Source organism: Ochotona curzoniae, unplaced genomic scaffold (genome assembly GCF_017591425.1).
Source record: "Ochotona curzoniae isolate NIBS_2020 unplaced genomic scaffold, NIBS_Ocur_1.0 contig_883, whole genome shotgun sequence".
Taxonomy (NCBI): domain Eukaryota; kingdom Metazoa; phylum Chordata; class Mammalia; order Lagomorpha; family Ochotonidae; genus Ochotona; species Ochotona curzoniae.
The window spans coordinates 48,077,878-48,096,060 of NW_024466599.1; the positions used below are offsets into that span (position 1 = coordinate 48,077,878).

At 37.2% G+C, this 18,183-nt stretch overlaps 1 protein-coding gene across 6 annotated transcripts in view; it reads left to right on the plus strand.

Moving 5' to 3' along the window:
• PPP4R3B (protein phosphatase 4 regulatory subunit 3B) overlaps positions 1-18,183 on the plus strand; it is a 47,791-nt gene that overhangs the window by 21,742 nt on the left and 7,866 nt on the right. For 4 of the 6 annotated variants that reach the window (XM_040993430.1, XM_040993434.1, XM_040993429.1 and 1 more), the window contains 6 exons: positions 276-392; positions 2,863-2,979; positions 8,078-8,209; positions 9,664-9,766; positions 11,784-11,825; positions 13,397-13,555. In XM_040993430.1, coding sequence (XP_040849364.1) covers positions 276-392; positions 2,863-2,979; positions 8,078-8,209; positions 9,664-9,766; positions 11,784-11,825; positions 13,397-13,555 — 670 coding nt within the window. The remainder of the gene's footprint in view (positions 1-275; positions 393-2,862; positions 2,980-8,077; positions 8,210-9,663; positions 9,767-11,783; positions 11,826-13,396; positions 13,556-18,183) is intronic. The other 2 variants (XM_040993433.1, XM_040993431.1) reach the window with 2 other exon arrangements.

Here is an 18,183-nt window from a genome sequence, read left to right on the forward strand (position 1 = left end):
TCCTTTGGAAATATGTTAGGAGTTCCTTGGGAACCTAGTAACAGTATCAAAGGATGGGTTTTATGAAAATGTCTTACATAACATTTTTGTGTAATCTTCAGTGTATTAGTGTTTGATATTAATGAAATGCTAGTTTTTATACTCAGTGTGGGTTTTGGTAGCCAAGCTACTCTCAGAATACAGAATTCTTCAGAGGAGTGGCTTCTACAGTGTTGTGGTGTTGTAATGTACCTTGAGTGTGTATCAACTTGTCACTGTAATTTTTAATATTACAGGTTAATTTTTTCAAGGAATTTTGTGCATTTTCTCAGACATTACAACCTCAAAACAGAGATGCGTTTTTCAAAACTTTGGCAAAACTGGGAATCCTTCCTGCTCTTGAAATAGTAATGGTAATTATGCTGTTTATTTTCATGTTTATGAAATTGTGGGTTTGTAATAGCTTTTTATTCTGAATGTGAAAATGCTTGTTATAATGAAGCATATTGAGTACTATAGTTTATAATTCAACAGAGACAGAATTTCTGTTGAAATGTTGCCAGTTTTTTTATTTTAATTTATAGTGTCAGTGTATAGTTTTTCATATACAGTATGACCAAGTGACTAGTTCTCCCATGTCTTTGCAGCACCGCTACCTTTTCTGTAGCAATATTGAAAATTTTCAAAGAAACCACAGAAATATTTCTCCTTTATACAAGTTTTTTTTAAGCAGAACAAACTAAACCAAGTTGGCTATTTTCACAGTATGTGTCATTAGGACATGGTTCTTGGATATTTCTTTATATGATTTATATTCAGTGTTATAAAAACTTAGAACAGACACGTTGAAAGCATTGCTAATCTTAAAAGAATCACCAGTAAAATGTTAAAATATGTAAATTTCATGAGAAAAATACTTTTTCTAGAAAATTAGTGTTACCATTTTACCTTCTTGTGGCTAATCTGTTTAATGTGTGCCATGCTGGGATATAACCAATTTCTCCTAGCAGCTTCAACATTTAATTAATTACGATACCACATGTCACATATTTTCTGGAAAAACCTCACTTGAGTTTATTATCCAGCTTAGTGAAAAAGACGAACAAAGTCTAAGTATTATTTATTAATACGAAAATAGTGTTAACTGTATGCACTTTCTGAAAAAGGTGTTTAAGACCTGTTGCTTAGGATTCCCTGAACTACACTTTAAGAATGGCTGGGTGGGCCCGGTGGCATGGCCTAGCGGCTTAAGTCCTCGCCTTGAACACGCCAGGATCCCATATGGGTGCAGGTTCTAATCCTGGCAGCTCCACTTCCCATCCAGCTCCCTGCTTGTGGCCTGGGAAAGCAGTAGAGGACAGCCCAAAGCCTTGGGACCCTACACCTACGTGGGAGACCTGGAAGAAGCTCCTGGCTCCTGGTTTCAGATAAGCTCAGCTCCAGCCATTGAAGCCGCTCGGGGAGTGAATCATTGGATGGAAGATCTTCCTCTCTGTCTCTCCTCTCCTCTCTGTATATCTGACTTTCCAATAAATAAATAAATCTTAAAAAAAAAAAAAAAAAGAATGGCTGGGTTAACTAAAGTAACTTGTGAATCCTATATCCTTCATGTGTTGTAGGGAAAACCCATTTAGCAAAGGATAAAAATGCTCAAAATGGTTTTTTCTATTTATTTGGAAGATGAAATTACCGAAAGATGTGGAAATTTAGGGGGAGGGAGAGAGGAAAGAAGGAAGAGAAGTCCTGCACCCACTGGTTGGGCCTCAGTGGCCGTGGTGGGTCAGACAGAAGCCAGAAGCCTGGAACGCCTTTCACATCTCTTACCTGGGTGGCAGACCAGCACCTCGCTGTTCCAGGAATCCACTTGACCTGCTGCATTTCAGAAAAAGCTTTTTCTGGGCCATGTGCAGCAGCCTAGCAGCTAAAGTCCTCACCTTGCATGCACTGGGATTCCATATGATACCGGTTCTAATCCTGGCTGACCCACTCCCCATCCAGTCTCTTGTTTGTGGCATTGGAAACTAGCAAAGAATGGGCCAAAATCTTGGGACCCTGCACCCATGTGGGAGACCTGGAGGAAGCTCCCAGTTCCTGGCTTCAGATTGTTTCAGCTCCGGTGATTGGCAGGCACTTGGGGCGTGAACTAGCGGATGGAAGATCTTTCTGTCTTTTCTCTCTCCTCTCTATAAATCTGATTTTGCAATAAAGTAAATAAAATAAAATGTGATAAAATATATTTATATAAACATAAATTATGTATTACTTATAAAATATAAGTTGTATAAAATAAAGCTTTGGCCCATTCTTGCTGCTTTCCCAGGCCACAAGCAAGGATCTGGATGGGGAGTGGGGCGACAGGGACATGAACACACATCCATATGGGATCCCAGCACTTGTAAGGCAGGCACTTTAGCCAATAGGCTACCGTGCTAGGCCCTCAAAAAATGCTTTCAAAGAACATTTTCTTTTAGGAAAATACCAGAAGTTACCAGAGTAATCCCAGCAAATCCAGGAAAAAAAAAAAAGATTCTGACTGGCTTAGAGGATGTAAGGGATACTGTTCAGATTTTGCATGTATTTAAATAAACTCCATCTCAGATTTCTTCTAGCATTTTTAAAGTATTGCTTTATAATCCTATTCTGTTCATTCATGTAAATTTTTTGAGTATTTCATTTAATATTAAATATTTATATGTGTCTCAGCTGATTTTTAACCATTGAACTGCCCAAAAGATTCAATATTTGTGCAAAGGAAGAAAGTAGATGTTGAAGCAGTTACATGTTTTGATGCTATGTGATATCTTAAACCTAAAAGATGATAGACTACATGAGCTTGAAAAACTTCAATGCACAGTAAGTAACTCACCTTTTACTTTTTTACAGGGCATGGATGATTTGCAGGTCAGATCAGCTGCTACAGACATCTTTTCTTACCTAGTAGAGTTTAGTCCATCTATGGTCCGAGAATTTGTAATGCAAGAAGCCCAACAGAGTGACGATGTAAGTAATAGTGCTGACTTATATGAGTTACCTATAGTGTGATGTTTACAGACAAATAGATTTATGCTCAGTTGGCCTTTAGTATCTCATTTTTGGCAATTAACTTGTTTTTATGTAAAGAAAGAAATAAGTATCCAAACCACATGTATCACTCCCCAAATGCCTGCAGTAGCTGGGTCTGGGCCAAGCCTGAACTAGGTTTCTCAGTAGGGGAGCACTCACCTGCTCTGTCCTGTGGTGAACATCAGCAGGAGGCTGGGATCTCAGGCAGAGGCAGGTCTGAAACATAGGCACTGCCCTGTGGGGTAAGGGGGCCTCAATTCGCATCTTAATATTAAACCAGACACCTGTCCCTCCATGTATTCTTATTGGTTCCATAGTTTCTTCTATTTAATTTTCAGTTAAATTGCATTGTGGTTAGAAAAAACAGTCAACAGTGTGTTGAGCCTTATTTTGAGGCCCGCCAAGTGATAGGTCCTACAGAATGTTATATTGTTGTTGAGAAGGATGTGTGTTTTGCAGTTGTTAAAGGAAATGTCCTGTAAATTCCAGTTGATTTAGAGTGGAATTTAGCTCTTCTGTTTCCTTGCTGATTTTCTGTGTGGATATTCTGTACGTTGCTGAAAATGGACTATTAAAAGTATTACGGTCCCCGTATACTTAGTGATGTTTGTTTATGTATTTAAGTGTACTGACTGTGTGCAAATGGTTACAATGGTTATTTCTTGCTGCTGAACTGAATCCTCCATCATTATATAATGATCTCCTGTGTATCTTTATTGCATTTAGTTAAGATCTCCTTTGAGTAAGTATAGCTTCTGCTATTTTCTTTTAGATTCCACTTAACATGGAATATTTTTTTCTATCCCTTCACTTTGGATATCCGTAGAGGTGAAATAAATTAGTTGAAGCTTACTGTGTTCCACTCAGTCACTTTGCACCTTTACGTTGGAGAATTTAGTCCATTTACAATTAAAGTGATTGTAGATTGACAAGTCTTACTGATGTCATCGTGGAACTTCTAGTTTCTTTCTCCTGTTTTCCCCCTTCACCGTCCTTCCTCACCTTCCTCCTACATCTCACACTTTCCTTTGGTATTTGAGTGATTTTCTCTAATAGTGTATTTTCATGTCTTGATTACTGTTTTTGGTGTGGCTGTTAGAGGTTTGTGCTTTGTGCTTACCCTGAGTTTTATAGAAAACAACTTGATTATGATTTACTCATTTATTTGAAATGAGTGAGATAGAGCAAGAGAAGGAAAGACAGGTTGAGATTTTCATTTTTCCATCTGCTGGTTCACTCCCTAAGTGACACCAAAGGCTGAGATTAAGTCAAACCAAAGCAGGAGCGTGAACTTCTGGGGGGTCGAGGCACAGGCATTTGGGGAAACTTTTACTGCTTTGCCAAGTGTGTCAGCAGGGAGTTAGATAGGAAGCAGAACAGCCAGGACTTGACCCAAGCACTGATACTGAATGCTGTCATTGAAAGAAAGCACTGGCTTAACTTCCTGTGCTACAATACCTCTGTAAGTTGTTTTGGACTGTCAGCAATGTAATTTAATTCATTAAAAATAATAAGAAGAAAGAGAAACTAATAATAAAGATTCCACACTTCATTTCCTCCATAATTTTTAAGTTTTTGATGACCTGCTTCACAGCTTTTTATATTAGCAGCTTAACATACTTATATAGTTAATTTGAATTTTTTTCTTTCAGTCTTCATATAAAGATACAAATGCCTTTCACCATGTTTGGCATTGTTAGAAATACTCTGAATTCGTCTGTTTACCCTTACCAGTGAGTTTTATACCATCAATGTTCTCTTTATTCCTAAAAGAGCTCTTCTGGCACTTCTTGTTAAGACTGGTCTGGTTTTTGTCAGCTTTTATTTTCCTGGGAATTGGTGTTCCTGATTAGGAAAAATTGTTGCTTCTGGTTTTATTTTAATGATTGCCAAAGTGCTGTTGAATTAAATTACAATTTGTTTTGTGTCCAATTTTTTAATGTCTCATGATGCTAAATCTGACCTTAAAAAATAATTTGTAAGTCTTTAAAAAAAATTATTTATCTATTTATTTGAAAATTAGAATGAAGGGAGGGACAGAAAGATCTTCCATCCTCTGATTCATTCCCCAAGTAGTCTTAACAGCCTGAAGTAGACCAAAACCAGGAGCTTCATTCAAGATTCCAGTATGGGTGTCAAAGACCCAACACGGGCCATTTCTGCTGCTTTTGCCAGAGTACAATCTAGCATCCCTGTGGGATACAGATGTCATGGGCAGTATCTTTGCTCACTGTGCCACACACTGATCCATGTCAATCCTTTATAATCTCACTGTTGGTGAATTTTATATTACTACTAGCCTTTTCAAAAGAACTGTTGAGATTAGCATTCTCATTGCTCCATCCAAAGTGATGTGTTTAATGAAAGTAATTCATCATAAGATGACCACGAATGTCTTTTACACCATGAACCTAGTAAGCAGTTAACTCATAGAATCTTTTTTTTTTTCCAAAGACTTATTTGACTTATTTATTTTTATTGGAAACTCAGATATACAGAGAGGAGGAAAGACAGAGAGAAACATCTTCCATCCAATGATTCACTTCCCAAGTGACCGGCAACGGCTGGAGCTGAGCCAGTCCGAAGCCAGGAGCCAGGAGCTTCTTCTGGGTCTCCCACGCAGGTGCAGGGTTCCAAGGCTTTGGGCCATCCTCCACTGCTTTCCCAGGCCACAGGCAGAGAGCTGGATGGGAAGCGGGACTGCCGGGATTAGAACTGATGCCCATATGGGCCCTGGGCGTTCAAGGCGAGGACTTGAACCACTACACTATCACTCTGAGCCCTAACTGCTAGAATCTCAACTCTTAAGATTTGATTTCTGTTTTTATTAGAAATATTTATTTAGGTTTCGTTGATACATAAAATGTAGAGAAGCAGTTACTGGGGTTTTTTTACTGTAAAAAATTCTTTGCTCAATTTCTATCTTTTTCAAGATTTATTTATTTTATTTGAAAATCAAAATTACAGAGAAAAGGCGGGAAAGACAGACCTTCCATCTACTGGTTCCTTCCGCAAATGAATACAACAACCAGAGCTGGGATGGTCCAAAGCTGAGAGCCAGAGCTTCTTCCACGTCTCAAATGTGGGTATAGGGGCTAGCCTCTCCTGCTTTCCCAGTCCCAGGAATTAACAACGAGCTGGATCAGAATTGAAAGCATTCTAACATTAAGATGATGGACTCTGTGACAATGTTCATGCCTACATTGTCAGGAAACACTTCAGTAACAGCATGATGGACTGAAGTCCTCATCCTGCACTCTCCAGAATCCCATACAACGCCGGTTCCTGTCCCAGCCACACCCCTTTCCATCCAGCTCCCTGCTTGTGGCCTGGGAAAGCAGTCGAGGATGGCCCAAAGCCTTCGGACCGTGCACCCACATGAGAGACCTGGAAGAGGCTCCTGAAATAAATCTTGGAAAAAATTTTTTGAAAAAAAAAAAAAAAGAATAAGTCTTTGACATTTAGAAAAGGTATTTGGCATTTGTTTGTTAGTAGTATGTTCATTGTCACTGTGATGAAACTGCTTGTATATGAGTTTTCTCATCTAAGTGAAATTACTTTTAGAGAATCAGGTTGAAGAAAAAAAAATTGGATTTTTCCCGAGGTGTTTTAGTGTCTAAAGAAATCCACCAGATAGGGGCTGGTAGTGTGGTAGGTAAAGTTGCCACCTGAGACATTAGCATCCCACATAGGTGCTGGTTTGTGTGTGGGCCATCCACTTCCTATGTAGCTCCCTCCTAATGGCCTGGGAAAAGCAGCAGAAGATGGCCCAGGTGCTTGGACCCCTGCCACACCTGTAGGAAACCCTAGGAGGCGGAGGAGCTCCTGTCTCCTGGCTTCAGCTTTGGCCACCCTGTCTGTTGAATCTTGAAAGAAAGGGAAGGGGAGGAGAAGAGAAGGGAAAGTATGTGAGGAGGGACGGGGAGGTGGATAGGATGGGAAGTGGGGAAGGTTGGTTTTATCACATTCTTGTGAATGCCAAAGTCTGTGGATGCTCAAGACCCTTACATAACATGGTGGTAGTGTTTGCATATAACCCATACACATCTTCCTATATATTTTAAATCATCTCCAGATTCCTTATATAATTTCTAATACAATTTAAATTGTGTGTAAGTGGCTGCTGCAATTGTATATGGAATATGATAAGGGGGGAAAGTCTACATGGTCTGGTGATAAATTTGTGTTGTTGTTTGGTTTTTTTTGTTTTGTTTTGGTTTTTTTTCAGTATTTGATTCACAGTTGGTTGAATCTGTGTACACCCTGAACCTAATAATAATGTATGATGGTGGTCCCGTGAGATTAGAAAGTAGTCCTGCTCGTTGAAAGTTGCTATAAGATAGTACTTCAGTTAATGCCCACAGCTTTGTAGCCTGTGATTACTTTCACCTGTCAGTCATCTTTTGCTCTTGATTTGTTCTTACGGTGTCCTGTTGCTCATGTCTCTGCAGAGTGGCCATCTGCATCGTATACATGCATTGACTACACACATACCGTGTAGCTGACATTGATACAGTCTGTACCATCCATGTTACACTGAGTTCTCTCTGATGCTCATAACGCCATTTCTCAGAATTTATGTAACAATGAAAAAGTAGATTATTAGGTAACAATGTTCAGTCATCCACCTGCAATGAAGAACTGCTTACTGGATCCCCCCTCCCCTCCGCTTTTTTTTTTTTTTTTTAATTTGTTTTGTTTTTGCTTAAAAGCATTTTCTGGTCAGATGATCTGCTTGCTTAGTTAACCTGTACATTCATGCCTGAGGCTAACTGTGATGAAAATCTGTTAGAACCTGCGGAGGACAGGTCAATGGAGATTGCTTCCGCTTCCCTATTAGCTTCACATGCTTTCTGTGTGAAATACTGTTTTTCCATGCAACCATGTACCTAGAACTTTGAAAACATCAGGGAGAAAGAAAGCTAAATAAACCTACCATTACTTGTTTATTCTTGGTCTGACTTTGACATAATACTTGGCATTGTAATGTTTGTGTTGCATCAAAACAAGTCTAATGGAAAATGTTTTCTTTCAGGATATTCTTCTAATTAATGTACTAATTGAACAAATGATCTGTGATACTGACCCAGAACTTGGAGGTGCTGTCCAGTTAATGGGACTTCTTCGTACTCTAATTGATCCAGAGAATATGCTAGCTACAACTAATGTAAGAAATTGCCTTGAGATTAAGATGCTTTAGCCATTCGGTTTTAGATGGTTTTGTAATAAAATTTGAGTTACTGTGAATATGTCTGTAAATATTTGTCACATATTTACAGCAATTTATTTGTAGAAAAAATTATATTGCGATAAAATCTTAGTAAAATGCTAAGGATACCAGTATTGGTCTTTGGCCTTTATTTACTCATTTAAAAATTGGTACATAATATGAAAATACTTAACACTGTTCATCTGTGCACTGAAAAATTTAAATAAGATGGTAATATATTTTGTCTTACAATAAAAAGAAGAAAATATATAACAAATCATTTCGACTGTGTAAGTCATAAATATTTATAGAATTATTCCAAATTGTTAATGCTTATCAGTGCAGACATACTTTTTTTTCCTTCAGTATTAGAAAATATATGCATTGCTTTCAAATCGTTATAAAGCTCTGTGGGTCCAATTGCATAAAACATAGTGGCTAAAAATTAACATGTATCATTTTATACATTGTACAGATTTGAAACTAAATAAATTTCATATATTCATCTAGTGGCTTGATAAATTAATTCAGTAGTTTGTTTGTGTTTTTAATTTTTGTTTGAAATGTAGATTTACAGAGAGAATGAGACACAGTCAGTGCTGCGTCAATCCGAAGTCAGGAACCTAGGAGCTTCCTCTAGTCTCCCACACCACTGCAGGGTCCCAAGGCTTTGGGCCATTCCCCACTACCTTCCCAGTCCACAGGCAGGGAGCAGGATGGGAAGTAGAGCACCCAGGACATTAATGCCCGTATGGAATCCTGGTACATGCAAAATGAGGATTTAATCACAAGGCTGTTTTGTGAGCCTAAAATTCATTCAGTAGTTTTTCAGATATTGAAGAGGTGAAATCTGTGGTTTCAAAATTCAGGCAGCTTTTTCATGTGGCTTAGGAACTGGTTTTTATTTTTGTTTTAATTTGAAAATGTTTTATTTATTCTGAAAAACCAGGTTTGAATGGGAGTTTTTGTCACTATTTGTAAGGATGAGATAGTCTTATAAATTTGTGTTGCATTTTTGGGGAAAAATCAGAACATTGTACGAAATGAGACAAGTGTATCAGACCTTGTTATTAACATTAGCTACCATGTTTTACAAGATTGTTTCTTTGTCACATTCTATGTCACATTTTCTAAACAATTTATTCCGAATGACTTGTCAGAAAAACCTATGCTGTGTGATTGTCTTTCTTGTTTTCATTTCTTTTTCACGTAAAATATGCAACAGATTTCAGTTCTGCATTAACAAAAATGAAGTGAACTTAATTTTTTTGTTCTTCCATGATATATACATAATTTTTAGATCTTTCACAGTATCTTAGAGTAACTATTTGTGTATAACCCTTACTGCTAATTCTTGAAAATGTTTTATTAATTTCAAAAGTAACAGATTATTCTTTCTAATTCTGTTTCAGAAAACTGAAAAAAGTGAATTTTTAAATTTCTTCTACAACCATTGTATGCATGTCCTTACAGCACCACTTTTGACCAATACTTCAGCAGACAAATGTGGAAAGGGTAGGCTCTCCTTATTTGTTTATGATTTTTTTTATAGAAGGATGAAATAAATTTGGAAACAGGCTGTGTACTTGTTTTTTATGTGCTAAAGAAAGTATTTCTTAAAAACTTAACCTGCAATATAAAATCGTGATTTTCTTTGTTTTTGAGTCTCTGTGAAAAAGATTGATGCACAAAATTTATGCTTTGAAAAATAGAGATGCAAACACTTGGCAAAAAAAACATTTCTCTAAAACTGTTAGAATTGACATCTAGAGTGACATAGGGGCAGACACTATATTGCCTATGTTAGAAAAAAAATACCTTAAGGGAACCACCATTTCTCAGAGCAGTTTGACACAGTGAGGTGCAGTGAAGGTCCTCTTAATTCACAGCATGGGGAGTAAGGGTAGGTGGGTTAATCAAACAAGTGGGTTAGAGTAAAGGAAAAGATGTTTTTGAGAGACATGAATTCTTTAAATGTACAATATCAGTTTATTAGGGCAACTTGGATTTTTTAAAATACATATTATTGTATTTCTATATTCCCTCTTTTTTTTTTTTAATAAAATTTAGCCATAATTTATTAGCTGCGATTTCTGGCTCTAAGTATCCTTAAAAGTTTTGGTTACAGACACTTGTTTTGCTGTCAGTTTGTAAACTAAGTTCTATACTATTGAGTTTATCCATAAATGGGAGGGCTTAACTTTCATCAGTCTGTAATACTGGGTATCTAGTAGTTAAATGCCATAATACAAGGTATCTCAGAAAGTCATGAAAATGAAATTAAAAGGTAAGTCCATTTCAGTGCAAAAAAGTGTATCAAATCCATATTTTTCCGTAGTATGTGTTCAGTATAAGTTTTCTGAAGATGTCTCATGCATACTAGCATAAACAAAAGATTTTTATAAACATAACTCAGTTGATAAAATCAAATATGTGAAGACATGCAAGGCTGTTAGTCAGCCTCTGAGAATGGTGGTTAAGAGGAGGCCCTTCAGCAGAGTGTTTGCAAAACTAGTTAATTAGGGTTATGGAAGGAAATTAGAGTATGTTGTGTTTCTATAGTGAAATAATATATATAACATCTGAGAATAATTAAAATTAATTTCAACATATCAACTAAGAAAGTTGAATGGATGTAGAAACATGCTCCATTCCTGTAACTCAAAACAGTGAATTTTTAGTATTAATCTCAAAATAAAATACTTCTGGCATACAGAAATATTTAGATAAGATAGATATAACAGACACCCATGTATTAACTTGTTTTAAACCAACAGCAGATTTTTTTTTTAGACTTTTTCCAGTTATAAAACCATTGCAGATAGAGCAGTGGTTTGCTGTGTACACTTCTTCATTCTCGTCCCGCTCTTCCATTCCTCATTCCAGTCTCCTATCCCGCAAGAGATGCTCAATTTGGAGCTTACCACTTTTTTTGTATTTTTTTAAGATTTATTTTTATTAGTAAATCAGATATATAGAGAGAAGGAGAGACAGAAGGGAAAATCTTCATTGATTGCTACACACGTTAGCAGGGAGCTAGATCTGAAGCAGCATCCGTATTGTATGCCAGTGCTACAGACGGAGGATTAGTGAACTACACCAGAGCTCCGGTTCCTAGTTAAATTATTTTTTTAAAACAATCTTTCCAAGGTATACCATAATTTTTACATTATTTTGGAATTTTTAGAGCTCCATTGTTTTGTGTGTTTTGTTTATTTTGCTTATTTGTTTATTTTGTTGTGTGATAAATAGAAGAAACTGAAAGATTATTATCAGCTTTTTAGGAGTTTTTAATTTTTTTATTTCAAATACGAAAAAATAAAGAAAAATTTTGAGAAATACTGTGCTGTATGGTTTTTTTAAATAAATCCACATCTGTATTCAGTTCTGTTAAAGACCTTGGGTGTAGTGTTTGACCAGCACAGTCAGTGTTCAATAATTATCATAAGGAGATAATGATTGAAAATATGATTTGTATTAGATATGTCATACGATATTACTTTGATAACTGATTTTTATTTCTTTTTATTAGATAATATAATTGAATCTAACAAAAACAACACAGTTTGTCCTGGTAAGTAAATATAAGTCTCAGGAAAATGTATTTTTCAACCTTAAAAAAATCCAAGAATATGTTTATATTTTCCTTTGTTTCAAAGGAAAAAAAAATCCACTTCTTCCAGTGTAAAAGAAAACAAATGGGACTTTGCTTTCTGTTTTTCTTTTTAAATTTATACTTTCCTGTATTTCATTATTTTCAGAGCATACTGTCTAAAAGTTGAGGACACAATCCTTTTTTTAAATCTACTTAACTAAGACCTTTTACTTGGGAACTAGTCTTTGTGATAATTAAAACTTATTATCTGTGAATTGGAATTTGAAGCACTGTTGTTTTTAACTGGAATTAGTACATACAAAATAGATATGGTAGCATTGATACCTGTGGTGTGTGCACCTGCTCTCTTTCCTCTGCCACGGGTTCATCAAAGCTGTAAGAGAGCCATTTTCTAATGAGTCATTAAGTAGGGGAGTAATGTTTGGCACTGTAGATCATTATTATAAATGAAATCTGAAAATTGAGAAAAGAATCTATTTTGTCCTGAGAAGCACATGTTATTCTTTACTTGTACTGAAGGTTTATTAGATGATTTTTTAATGTGTTCCATAAGGCTGTGATTCCATAATTTTCTTACATCTTAATATTTTCTTGGCCAAAGCATGAATACCACAGTGTGAAATTATCCTTGACATACATTAAAATCTGATGTTAAGGATGCAGTATGAAATCTTTCCATGAATTTGCAAAAAATATTATTTAGCTCCATTTTTCAGCAAATTTTTTTACTTGTCTTCATACAAACAAAATCCTCTTGAACAGGAGTGGCAGGGGGAGCTTGTTTATTTCTCTAGGGTGAACATTATGAGTTGATATTTTAAAAATTGATTACAGAAATATTGACTTGATTTATTCACATGATAGTAAAGTGACCAAAAATACTCTTTCCTTTGTGTCTTCAAATCATTTATTTATTTTTAAGAATGTATTTATTTTTTAACTGAAAAAAATCAGTTACAGAGAGGAAAAGACAGAGATCTTCCATGCACTGGTTTACTGCCGAGTTGGCTGCAGTGACCAGAGCTAGCTGATCCAAAGCGAGCGGGCAGGAGCTTCAGCCACGTCTGCTATAAGGGCTGACAGCCCCAAAGCCTTGGAACAGCCTTCCCCGCTTTCCCAGGCACTAACAGGACCTGGATTGGAAGTAGAGTCCAGTACTCAAACTGGCCTCCCATTGGGATGCCAGCTTCACCAGTGGAAGGTTATCTTGGTACATGGTAATTTTTTTGTAGATCTTTTCGTATATGCATTAATACTGATTGCGCTCATTAAGGAAACATAACAAAGAAACAATCTGCCATTAAGATTTTGTTTGCCTGCCTGAATTTTTGTTTTGCTAACATTATTAAAATAGCCTATTTGTTTGATATGTAAAATTGGTGATACTTTCAAAAAGTTTACTAGTGAAAATGTAAAAATATGTGGCCTGTTGCTATAAAAAGAATATATAATTTAACTTCTCTAAAATACAAAGTGTAAGATTTACTTCTGATATACAGTATTTTCACGAGGTAAATTTTCTTTTGTAGATAATTACCAAACAGCACAGCTACTTGCCTTAATTTTAGAATTACTCACATTTTGTGTGGAACATCACACATACCACATTAAAAACTATATTATGAATAAGGACTTGCTAAGAAGAGTCTTGGTCTTGATGAATTCAAAGCACACTTTCCTGGCCTTGTGTAAGTAACACTTTTAATGAATATTGTTGTAAAGCATATTGGCAAAAGCTGACGTTACCTATCTGGAGTTATTTTTTATTTTTATATATTTTATATATATTATAATTATATAATTATATAATATATATTTTATATATATTATAATTATATAATTATATAATATATATTTTATATATATTATATGATTTTAGGAAATCCTACTCTTGTTTCCTGTTCTTGTTTCAGGACTAAGAATGTGAAAAATTACAGTAGTTCCCAACCCACTTCACACTCACGTAAAAATACCTTTAGATTAACTTCTGTGCTGTAGTGCCGTGGGCAATGGCAGTATCGTTGGCAGCGCTTATCTGGGCTTTTACGTCTACTTCCTCACACTATCATTTAGTACTGACATTTTATACTTTTCCTGACAATTATTTCGGCATTGATTTTTTGCAAACGGACGTTATCATTTATTTTGATAATTTCATCTCCAAATAAAAATAAAGAAGCCCCTTTCTCCTAAGTGAAAAGAATCTTTGTAGTTTTATTCTGACCACAAAATGCAAATATTTACTTTAAAAAAAAAGTTGATCTCTCTAACTTCCTTTATGTTTATAGCCTTAGAATAGCCAGTGTTATTGCCTGCATTATTTCTTTTCATTACTTTCAAACCTTGACAAATTTACAGAAATATTTCACACACAAAAGGTGTGGTTTTTTTTTTATTTATTTTGTATATTTTTTAACATAGTTAAGATGGTGTATGCCCATGTAGACCACTGATTAGGAATAGAAGGGTCCAAGTGTAGGGGAAAGTATATGAGACAACTGCTTCCACTTGTTTTTGTTTTGTTTCGTTTTGTTTTTTCTTGTTCTTCCTGTGTCCAGGAAAAGGGGAGAGGGCTGCTAGCAACAGCCTAACCACATCAGTACCTGGGCATGGAGGACAACCACTGAAAGTCATCCAAGAGTCCCTAATGTGAGCATGTTCTGAGGGTACTGCTTAAGTAGTTTTGATTTTGTTGCTCCAAAATTGAGGAAATTCTTCCAAGGATTTCCTTCCATTGCTGATATAGTCCACCTTAGAATCTCCACTTGCCAAGATAACTGGCCTTCGAGGCTTGACCAGGAGAGTTGTCCAGTTTCTTCTGCCCTCCATCCTCCATCCTAGTACCTACCACGATGCTAGAGGTCTTCTGCAGGCCTCGCTGAGCTGTCATAATTTATTTTTATAAATCAGAATCATGCTAACACGTTTCTAAAACCCTTGGTAGTGCTCTAGTTTGATTGTTAACTGTGTGGAAGATTACTTTTTGTTCCAGAATTACTTTTTGTAGCAGAATGACATTTCCTACTGTGGCCCTTAAACTAATTGTTTTGCCATTATCCATATTACAAGATTATCTTTTAAAAAAGAAAGTTTGTTTACTTGAAACTCAGAGTTATAAAAAAAGAGGGAGAGACAGAGAGATCTTCCATCCACTGATGCACTCCCCAAATGGCCAGGGCTGGGTTGATCCAAAGCAGGGAGCCAGGAGTTTTCCTCCAGTTCTTACACAAGGGTGCGTCGGCCCAAGACATTGGACTGTCCTCTGCTGCTTTCCCAGGTACCTTAGCAAGGAGGTGGATCAGAAGTGGAGCAGGCGGAGCATTAGCTAACCACACCACCATGCTGGCCCCAGAGGATTATCTTTTACATACTGATTTATTTCTTTATATGTTATAGATTCTCAATAATGAACTTCCCACTACAAAATGATTTTATACTTTTGAAAAAGAAGTTAACATATAGCTGTGATTGGCCAGGCGTTTGGTCTAAAGTTAAACTGGGTGAAGAAACCCACATCCCACAGCAGAGGGACTGAGTTTCCAGTTCTGGCTCCTCATTCCGGCTTCCATGATTTGACATAATTTTCATTTTTATTTGTTGTGAATTGCCTGCTACCATTTTCTTACAAAACTTTGTATTAACAGTTCATCATGTTTTAGTGGGAAATTTCCCAGTCTCATTTGTCTTTTGTCTTTGCCTCTGTTTACGATACTCTTTTTCCATGGAACTGTTAAAAATTTTATTATGTCAGATATGTTTTTATTTTGCTTGATGAGATTTTTTATCTTTAAGAAAGTCCCCATGATTATACAAATGTTCCCCTCCATTTTCTTGTAATATTTTTATTACTTACTTTTTTACATTTATGTGTGTAATACATCTAAGATTTGTTTTTGTGTATGGCTTACAGGGTAAGTCCAGCTTAGTTCTTTTCTACACAGATAGCCAACAATGTCAAGTATGTGTATTAGCTAAACTGTGTTTGCTGCTGAGTTGAAACATCATCTTTGTTACACAGCAAATTAACTTCCATCCTGTATATTGCTTTCTACTGTCTGTCCTTCAGTTTCCCCAGATGAAATGATCACTCTGCTGTTTCCAAAGCCAACCCTGCTGTGTCCTCATCATGGTTTCATTTGTTCTTTCGTAATAACTTAAAACTAGTTTTCCTAGTTTATCTTAAATAGTTACATTATTATAGTTCTGTACTTACTTATAAAGGATCTATGTTCTTCAGTGTTCTTTTTTTTTCTTTTAAGATTTATTTTAGGGCCTGGCGCGGTGGCGCAAGTGGTTAACGTCCTCGCCTTGCACACTCGGGATCCCATATAGGCGCCAGTTCTAATCCCAGCAGCCACACTTCCCTTCCAGCTCCCTGCCTGTGGTCCGGGAAAGCAGTCGAGGACGGCCCAAAGCTTTGGGACCCTGCACCCACGTGGGAGACCCGGAAGAGGCTCCTGGCTTCGGATCGACATAGCATTGACCATTGCGCTCACTTGGGGAGTGAATCATCGAACAGAAGATCTTCTTCTCTGTCTCTCCTCTCTGTATATCCGTCTTTCCAATAAAAAAATAATAATAATAATTTATTTTTATTAAAAAGTCAGATATACAGAGAGGAAGATCTTAATATCCACTGATTCATTTCTGCTCTCCTGAGGGGACAATGGCTGAAGCTGAGCCAGTCTGACCTGAAGCTGGGACCCTGGAGTCTCTTCCCGGTCTCCCAAGCAGGTGCAGGGTTCCAAGGATTTGGCCTGTCCTCTGCTGCTTTCCAGGCTGTTAACAGGGAGGTAGATGGGAAGCAGGACCACTGGGATTAGAACCGGCACCCATATGGGATCCTGGAATGTGCAAGGTGAGGGCTTTAGCCACTAGGCTACTGTGCTGGGCCTGGATCGATTTTTTTTTTTTTAAAGATTTATTTATTTATTGGAAAGTCAGATTTATTTATTTATTGGAAAGTCAGATATGCAGAGAGGAGAAGAGACAGAGAGGAAGATCTTCCGTCCGATGATTCACTCCCCAAGTGAGTGCAACGGCCGATGCTATGCCGATCCGAAGCCAGGAGCCAGGAACTTCTTCTGGGTCTCCCACACGGGTGCAGGGTCCCAAAGCTTTGGGCCGTCCTCGACTGCTTTCCCAGGCCACAGGCAAGGAGCTGGATGGGAAGTGGAGCTGCTGGGATTAGAACCGGCACCCATATGGGATCCCAGGCACGTTCAAGGCGAGGACTTTAGCCGCCAGGCCACGCCACCGGGCCCATGGATCAATGTTCTTGTAATGAGTTTTCTTAGCTTTCTCGAAGTAGTTTTTGTTTGTTTTTTAAGGGAATTTGTTATGAGTTAAATAATGAACAAATATGAAAATAAAGAACTGAAATTATAATGCTTTGTGCTCTGTAAGAATTTTAGCAGTTACGATGCAAAGTTTATGTAGCTAGGGAAAAGATAGTTAAAGGGAAAATTTTCTTCTAAAACGTAAAACAACAAATCACATTCTTATATAGTCTGAACTTCCACAGTACACATTTACCTAAGACAAATTAGTAACATTCAACGGGTAAACAAAGGAGTAATTTCATTGTATTGCAGAAGAATTGCTGGCTTATAAATACTTTTTTTCTATGCAAGGGAAGATAGAATAATGAGAAAGGAAACTCTGAAAGGAAAAAAATCTTTATAGCTCTCTTGTTATATTACTGGCAGCAGGAGGACCTTAAGCTATATTTATAAAAAAATTAAAAGATATATATTAGCCTCCAAAAGCTTTCTACCCGCCCTTTCACCCCACCCCATTGTCCCGGAAGGAAGCATAGACTCGACTCCTGTCAGGTTATCCCACTCCTGTCTCCCCGTCTTGGCAGCCGCCCCCCATTCGGAGCTGCCATCACCGCACACTCAGCACCCAGTAGCACCCATGTAAACGACCACCATTGTAGAGGTTTTATAGGTTTTGCTTCTCTCTGCCATGGACCTGCTTGCGTTGGACATTATCTCTTTCAAGTTACTGTATTTTTTGTTAGCTCTGGCACTGTGCTGTACAGGGTGTTTTTGTTTTTAAAGATTACTTATTTGAAGGGAAGAGGTACAGAGGGACAGGGACAAGGAGCCAGCTTACACAGGCTGGTTCACTCCCCAGATGGCCACATAAGAAACCTGGTGCCTGGAACCTGAGTCTCCATTCCACCTTCCCACACAGCAGGCAGGGGCCCAAGCAATGGAACTGATTCCATTGAGTCCACAGGGGCACATTAGCAGGGAACTGGATCAGAAGTGGAGCAGCCAGGACTTGGTCATTGCTCATGTGATTTACT